Below are 8,218 nucleotides of genomic sequence, written 5' to 3' on the forward strand. Positions count from 1 at the left end.
CAGTAGATGTACTAAAAAGGAAATAATTACAATCATGATGTTGATTGCTGATGTCAGTATATATATATGTTAGAGGAATGTTTTGTTTTTCACCCAAAATGAACTATATTGCTTCAGAAGAGATTTATTACCCTACCGGACTCTTATATATTGTTCTGTTTTTTGTTTGTTTTTGTTATTTTCAGGTTCAATGGTGCGTGTTCTTCTAATGGCCGCCTTCCCACTGGAGGTTTTGATCCACAGCAATTTAAAAGGTGAACAGCTTTGAAAGTCAGTTCAAATGGTTAGCTAATAGTACTTTAAAAAGCCTACTTCTCTGTCACCAGTTGCTTTACCAAAAAGTACCCATAAAAGTATCTCTCAATAGCATATAATTGTAGTTCAAATGTTTAGTTGTACAAATATCAAATTTTTGGAAATCTAAAACTAGTCAAACACTCAAATGTTCATGCTTTTTATAGGAGGACAGAACAAAACGGACATCGGCGCAGAGTGAAGAACTGCCCTTGATAAGGACACTATGACAGCCATATATAGTAAGTGAAGACTTTCTGTGTATCTAAAATTGCATACAGCACAAGTAACTTACTTTGCAACCATTAAAATAGGTTGTAAAGTAAGTTACCAATACAAATAGGTGATGATGCATCGTAGTGGTTGGTCTCAGACAAAGAAGGTCAACAGATTTATGAATGCTGGAGGGTAAGGAGAGACGACCAAAAGGGGTGTTGGCATTACTGTAATGTGAACTGGATAGACTTCCCATCTAGGAAAAAAAGAGGTAAAATTATGCGTAAAATATATCTGTATTAATATCTGTATCTGTATAAACAGAAATATCTGTTTGCTAAATGAAGCCAGCTAACATAAATCATATTTTTATTTTAACTCTGATAAAAGTAATAGAACTGTGACTTTTGTTTGTTACAGTGGCGGTAAGGAAGAGGTTTCCCAATGTGTCCAGAAGGGCTTTGAGGATTGCAGTGAAAGCTGGGGGAACTGAGACTGCTGGAAAAGGAAAAGAAATTACATTTTAAGTATGTTGACTTATGTTCATACAATCACACACACATATACATACACACACACACACACACACACATACGGGTCTATGTGGTATGGCGGGACTATACTACGTCAATCCGCCCGGTGGTGGTTTAAGTGGACTACCCTTTTGAAAGGACTTAGAGCCAAGGGAGCGAGGTTAAAGTGTTCGAAAAAATCTGAAAAAAATTTGGGTCACTTCAGACCTCATACACTCCCTATAGAAGTCTAGATACACTGATACACACCAACCAGACTCTATTGTGTTTTCTGGAGACATTGTCCACTTGACAACAATGTGTTTTATGAGGTCCAAAAAAAACAATATTGGGTCTTTAAAGGGACAATGATGTAATATGTAAATAGCTCATCATTACCATGAATACACATCTGACAGGACACAGGATTACTGGAACATCATTTTATTAGTGTTCTTGGATCTGAACATTAATTTTAACCATAAATAAAAAAGAAATCTATGGACAAAAATGCCCACGCTTCCCACAGAAATATAAAAATATAGAAAACAGAAAAATTAAAAACATTTAAAATGAATTTTAATAGTTTAAAGGTAAATATTAAGGGGAGAAAATATGCATTTATAATTTTTTATTTTAAATATAACCCGTCAAAAAAAACCCTAAATAAATTAAATGTAAAAATTATGAAATACAAACTACTTCTGTATTTAACAAGAACTTTTTTTTCTTTAAACAGAACATCAGTGTTAACAACAATTGGCAATCTGACCAAGATGTAAAACCACAGCTCTCTAAACAGTTATTTTAGTTCATTTTTTTCTGCCTTTTTGCAGTTAATCCTCTGTTTCTTACAAAATCTCTTATGTTTTGAACTGTTCTTCCTGCCAACACCGGATCTTCTACCAATTTGCAATGACTGCATTCATTTTTGGTGGCTAGTTTCCCTTCGTTTATGTGGTCTTTAAAATGCCTCATCACTGCAGCAACCTCAGCCTTGGACCACATGTTTTTGGGAGCTCTTCGGGAATTGTGGGATTGAGCAGCATTTTTCTCTGGAAGATATATAAAGTAGTAGTAGTTAAAACAAACAAAAAACCAAACAAAAAAAACAAAAAACATTTGGTGGTTAAAAGAATGGATGCTACCCTGTACTAACTTCTGAAATGTGTTGCTACCATCAATATCAAAACGAGCTAAAATTCTCTTTGAAAATTTATCAAATTTCTAAAATGAGACATTTAGTGTTCCGCTGTGAATAAAAGACTGAATAAAAAGTTGAATAAAAGTCTCTTGATGCATGCTCAATCATCCAGGTAAGTAAATCCCAAAACGTTGATTCTGTTAATCTGGACGTAGCGTTTTCAGTGGGAGAAACATTTTGTCACTCATCCAAGTGACTTTTTGCCACCACTCTGCAGTTTGCCATATGTTGCAAAGTGATGAAACAATAATAAGCTTAGAGAACCAACTGCACCCCTTACCTTCAGAGGGAGCAGCAGTCTCACTTGCTGCAGGCATTGTGAGTGGTCCTTCATCTGCTGATTACACAATTTGATTAAGTTTTAATATTTGTAACAAACATTTTATCCACAGAAACCAAGCTAGTGGTAACTTACCACAATCTACAGTGTCTTGGAGCTGCGCTGTGTTTGTGGAATCAGCTACTGCATGTACAGGCTCACTGGTGCCACACGCCAACATTGTGAGTGCTGTGTCATCATCATCTGATTCACTCTCACTGTCCTTTGTTTCAGCATCACTTAATGCAATTTCATCTGAGAAATTGTGGGAAAACCCCCCCAAAAAACCAAACACAAACCCCCCAAAAACCTCACATTAACAACGAGATATGACAAAATACAGAACAAATACTGGAAATTATAGTACATAGTTTTACTATTTAAGGCCACCACTCTGCAGTTTGCCAAATGTTGCAAAGTGATGAAACAATAGACTTCAAGAACCTTAAATCATGGACATTTAACAGAATGGTCTGTGCTTTTAGGTTTTAATTCGGTTGATAAAGCATAATATTCAACTACTGCCCTAATATTTGCTCCTTTCAATACAAACCTTCTATTTTGATCTCATCCAGTGATTTCCCCTGGATCTGGGAAAGTTGTCCTTTTTCCAGTGTTAAAAGCAGTTTGGAAATCTTGGCCAGCTGTGTTGTGGGAACTGGTAATCTGTAGAATTCGCGGTGAACGCGGATATCATGACCCAGGAAATCTGCAACCTGATCAAGTTCGTTGTTTTTCAAATTAAGGACTTGTGAGAGTGTGGCAACATGTTTTCTGAGCTGTGTCGATCTTAGATACTCAGGCTGCTTTGCTCCACACTGGTGTGCATGAACACGCAAGGAGTCCATTCCTCTGTAATGACTCATTGATCGGGGTCTTGCAAAGAGGTAGATATTAGTGGCACAAATACCACAGTCAGGCCTCCTACTAACCAGTAGTGACAGAGCATCCAGCATGCTTGGTGTTAGCAGAACTGGAACATTTCTGTCCCTTTTTCCCATTATTTCTATTCTACAGAAATAGTTACAGAGTCTCTGTTCCATTTCTGAGAGCCCCATGGCAACATCTGTGTGGAGTGCTGTTTTGTCTCTTTCAAGAAAACTTTTGAGGCGCATCTTTGAAACCTCTCCAGAACGTCTTCGGTTGAACACAATGATTTGTGAGAGTGTAACTTGTGCAAGTTGGGCATAATTCTGAGCTGTGGCTTCGTTCTCCAAGCTGCAAAAGGCACTTTCTGCAGATTTTTGAAGGTAGTGATGGAGAATCCGAACATCTTCTGTAAAGGGCAATGTTGATGGCTTGTTAAACTTTGCCTCACTCAATGTGTTCAAGGCACGGTGAGACACCATCTCAGACCATTTGGAGACATACAACTTCTTGAACGCATCAGTGGACTTGATTAGGGCTTCATCCTCTGTCATGAGGGCACGACAATGGATAATGTCAGACATTTTATGCAGTGTATGTCCCAGTTTCAGCGCAAGGCTTGGAGTTTTGTATGACAGTGTCTCTTCATCAAAACCTGAAACTTTCTTTACTGCTTGCACAACTCTCTGGAAATTAGCAGGCTTAATAGCTTCTTCCATGTTATGCACTGAGAATTCTGTGCGCAGACACAACAACAAACGTCCCGCTTCACGAAGCTTCTGTCGTATATAATCATACTTTGTAGGGTCTTGTCCATGTTTATTGTAGAGGGACTGGGCAAACTGAATAACAGTAAAGTCATTTCGCACAGCTGAGGCAATCTCATCTTGTTTCATAACAGCAAGAACCTTCCAGACTCCACTTGACACCTGCGGATAACACTGAGACTCCAGAGTTAAAGCCAGGCCGAGTACTTTGGTTCTTCCAGGTTCTTTATCCGTGTCATCTTTTGGTTTGTTCGGACATCTGCGGACATGTCTCCAAAGATCCTTGCGAACATACATCCCTTGACAATAAAAGCAATGAGCAAACTTTCCCTCTACTGCTTTAATCTTGGGTCTTCTCTTCACTTTCAGTGGTCCCACTCCACCATGCAAAACTGCAGCATTATGCTTAAAATTTCCCTTATTTCTCAATTTCTCTAACAGACTTTTACGCTCGTTTGAGTCTCTAGGCAGGGAAAATGCATGCACAACATCAGGAGCCGTTTTGTGCGTTTTCAGGTGGCGGGAAATTTTAGCTTGTGGTTTGCCACAAAAATAGCAGTAATTTCTTTTACTTAAAGTCATTTTTTCTGATTCAGTTTCGCAAAGCTCACTTTTATCTTGTGGCTTGTCCTTTGTCAAGTTGTGGATTAAATTCGTTGAATCTGATTGTTCATGCGCTTTGGAGATGTCATCTTGGCATAGCAGACCTTTTGATGTGCTTGGCAATAATGAGATGTCTTCATCTGAATCTTCATCATATGACTCTGAATCTGGCACATATTCTTCTTCTGATATGCTGTGGTTGCCATCATCATCGCTTGATATTTGATCCAGAACTGAATGTGGCAATCCATCCTCCCCTGAATATTCAGAAATTTCTTCTTTCTGGAATGTAAGAACAAAAGTTTTTTTAATTGATCAATACTTTAGACAGGTAAAAAATAAACTGAAAAAAAGTCAAGCCAAATATGAATGGGATACACACCTGTGTTGACTGGTGGCAATTCTGATTTGCCAATTTTGCAAGGCAAGATTTGTGCCAGACCCCTAAACAAACTGAAACACATTTTGATAGACTTAATTTAGCTTTGCAGTTCTATTTAAGTGAAGTAGTTTTTTGTCAAAGCATTGCAGTAATGTCAAATGCTGAAAAAACAAAAAAAACCAAAACTGTTCACATTAAGGATATTTTAATGACTACACATACACTGCTAATCCCCCTCCCCCCCCCAAAAAAGGACATCCCAGATGTGAATGAAGGAATTATTCTTATTAAATACTTTGTTCTTTAGGTAGTTGAGTGGCATGAAAGTGTGTAGTTGAATGTGTGTGGCCTCCAGATGCCTGTACGACTTCCCTACAATGCCTGGGCATGCTCGGGATGAGGTGGCGGATGGTCTCCTGAAGGATCTCCTCCAAGACCTGGACTAAAGCATCTGCCAACCCCTGGACAGTTTGTGGTGGATGGAGTGAGACATGATGTCCCAGATGTGCTCAATTGGATTCAGGTCTGGGGAACAGGCGGGCCAGTCCATAGCATCAATGCCTTTGTCATGGAGGAACTGCTGACATACTCCAGCCACATGAGGCCCAGTGTCGTCTCGCATTAGGTGGACCCCAGGGCCAAATGCACCAGCATGTGGTCTCACAAAGGGTCCGAGGACCTCATCTTGTTACCCAATGACAGTCAGGCTCTCTGGCAGGCACAGAAATGCCACCCCTCACCATTACTGACCCACTGCCAATATGATCATGCTGGAGGATGTTGCAGGCAGCAGAACATTCCCCACGGCATCTCCAGACTGTCACGTGCTCAGTTTGAACCTCCTTTCAGCTGTGAGGAGCATAGGGTGCCCGTGCTGAAGTTGCCAAACTTTGTGTTTTCTGGCAAATGCCAAACATCCTGCATGGTGTTGGACTGCAAGCTCAATCCCCACCTGTGGATGCTGGACCCTCAAGTCACCCTCATGAAGTCAGTTTCTGACCATTTGAGCAGACAGATGCACATTTGTGGCCTGTTTGAGGTCATTTTGCAGGGCTCCTCTTGTTCCTCCTTGCACAAAGGTGGAGGTAGCGGTCCTGCTGCTGGGTTGTTGCCCTCCTATGGCCTACTCCACATCCAGGTAGCACCTCCATGCTCTGGACACTACACTAACAGACACAGCAAACCTTCTTGCCACAGCTCACATTGATGTGCTACGCTAGATGAGCTGCACTACCTGAGCCCCTTGTGTGGGTTGTAGACTGTCTCATGCTACCACTAAAATGAAATCACCGCCAGCATTCAAAAGTGACCATAACATCAGCCAGAAAGCATAGGTGCTGAGAAGTGGTCTGTGGTCACCACCTGCAGAACCAGTCCTTTATTATGGTGAATTGACTATAATTTCCACTTGTTGTCTACTCTATTTGCAAAACAGCATGTGAAACTGGTTGTCAGTGTTACTTCCTAAGTGAACAGTTTGATTTCACAGAAGTGTGACTGACTTGGAGTAACATCGCATTGTTTAAGTGTTCCCTTTATTATTTTGAGCAGTTTATGTTATGGAATGGGGAATTGAGGACAATCCCAAGTATACCATTTTTACAAGGTCCTGCACCAATGAGGTAATACTGCATTTCTTTAATTAGACGTGACCACCCATTAATTAAAAAGGGAGCAGTGTTCATTTCAGCACGTCTTAACTTGTTGAACTCTATTAATGCTTTTTACTATACACTGTACCTATTCACTAAATGTCTCACCTTTGCACTTAAAGCCAAGCCACTTGAGGGAGGAAACCGGTCCCACACACTGAATGCACTTGTCCAAAGATGATATTGTTGTGCACACCAGACGATGATTGTGACACTGTTAGCAAAATATTGCAACATTTATTTGTTTTGGACAGTTGGAAAGGTGTGTTTTCAATTCAGTTGCAGATATCAACTAATAAACTTCGTCCATGTAAATCACATCACACCCAGGTGACTGCCAAACACACACACACACAGCATCCATAAAGAATGATGATAGATTAAATTATTAGTTCATTAAGTGGTACACTGGATTATATTTACCCTTTCAGGCTCTGGATGTTTCAGGTCCAGATCATTGTTTGGAAAGCTGTTTGGTTGTGGCTTTAGGCAGCTCACAGTCTTCTGAATCTGGCTGGTCTCAGTCTTCGTGTGTAACAGATAGAGAATGAAGACAAAAGAACAGTAATCTGACAGTTACTAAAAATGCATCACTCAAGAGGATGAATAGACCATTTCACTATTGGCAAATAGCGTAAGGTACACATCGTGCATGAGAAACATTCATTAAAATCTGTCCTAGGTCAATGTTACCTCTTCAAAATCTTGCACTGAAGAAGAATGCATGGCTTCTGAGCCTTGCTGAGGCATTTCTTCATCAAGATCCTGCAACAAAGAAAAGATGGCACAAAGATTAGACCAAGTGCTCTTCTTGCAACTGTACTGGGCAGTCCTGTGCTTCTGTCTTTAATTTGCATGTGTGTGTGTGTGTGTGTGTGGGGGGGGGGGGGGGGGGGGGCTTTCCACTCAAGAAATGTTTTCTTCTGAAAAAAATACTGGCTACAATAGTTAACAACTGATTCCTTTGCAATCATCCATCCTCTTCCACTTATCCTTATCAGGATTGTGGGGTAGCAGTTTTGGGGCCTATACCAGCTACCATAGGGCAGTACAACCTGGACAGATCACCAGTCTAACATGGAAGGACAAGCATTTGCATTCACACCAAAGGGCAGTTTTGAATCACCAGTTAACCTAACCCCATAAGCTACATCTTTGGACTGTGGGAAGAAGCCAGAGTACACAGCCAGAGAGAGCCCATGCATTACAGCAGTAAAAAGTGCCTAAAACAAGTTAAGAAGTTGTATAGTACTATCTATCTTAATGTTCAAGCCTGAGTTTCAAAAAATTTCAACATAGAAACAAAGCACATGCAGTCAGCTCTGCATGCTGTAGGTCAAACTGTCAAGACATACGAGAAGACCCCTCCTAAAACCAGAGTGATGTCACCATGAAGCAAACT

The 8,218-nt window shown here is 40.3% G+C and overlaps 1 protein-coding gene and 1 long non-coding RNA gene across 3 annotated transcripts; both read right to left on the minus strand.

Annotated features, from left to right (window-relative positions):
• Positions 1-1,247: 1,247 nt before the first annotated feature.
• On the minus strand, positions 1,248-4,418 carry LOC146566592 (uncharacterized). Of its 2 annotated transcripts, none has more exons than XM_085286150.1 (4): positions 3,099-4,418; positions 2,642-2,800; positions 2,507-2,560; positions 1,248-2,077 (listed from the first exon to the last, which is right to left on the minus strand). In XM_085286150.1, the coding sequence occupies exons 1-4, from the start codon at positions 4,306-4,308 to the stop codon at positions 1,830-1,832; spliced, it is 1,671 nt and encodes a 556-aa protein (XP_085142276.1). In that variant the 5' UTR covers positions 4,309-4,418; the 3' UTR covers positions 1,248-1,829. The 2 variants fall into 2 exon arrangements, with proteins under 2 accessions (XP_085142276.1, XP_085142275.1); XM_085286149.1 differs by having other exon boundaries at positions 2,507-2,563.
• Positions 4,419-4,444: 26 nt separating this feature from the next.
• Positions 4,445-7,303, minus strand: LOC146566593 (uncharacterized). Its single transcript, XR_014893798.1, has 4 exons — positions 7,240-7,303; positions 6,925-7,030; positions 5,165-5,235; positions 4,445-5,064 (listed from the first exon to the last, which is right to left on the minus strand). It is a non-coding gene; the product is annotated as an uncharacterized LOC146566593 (long non-coding RNA).
• Between the last annotated feature and the right edge of the window lie 915 nt (positions 7,304-8,218).

This window comes from Mchenga conophoros, linkage group LG9 (genome assembly GCF_057382185.1).
Source record: "Mchenga conophoros isolate Kocher_MC1m ecotype Shallow Benthic linkage group LG9, M_conophoros_male_GT1.1, whole genome shotgun sequence".
Classification (NCBI taxonomy): Eukaryota; Metazoa; Chordata; class Actinopteri; order Cichliformes; family Cichlidae; genus Mchenga; species Mchenga conophoros.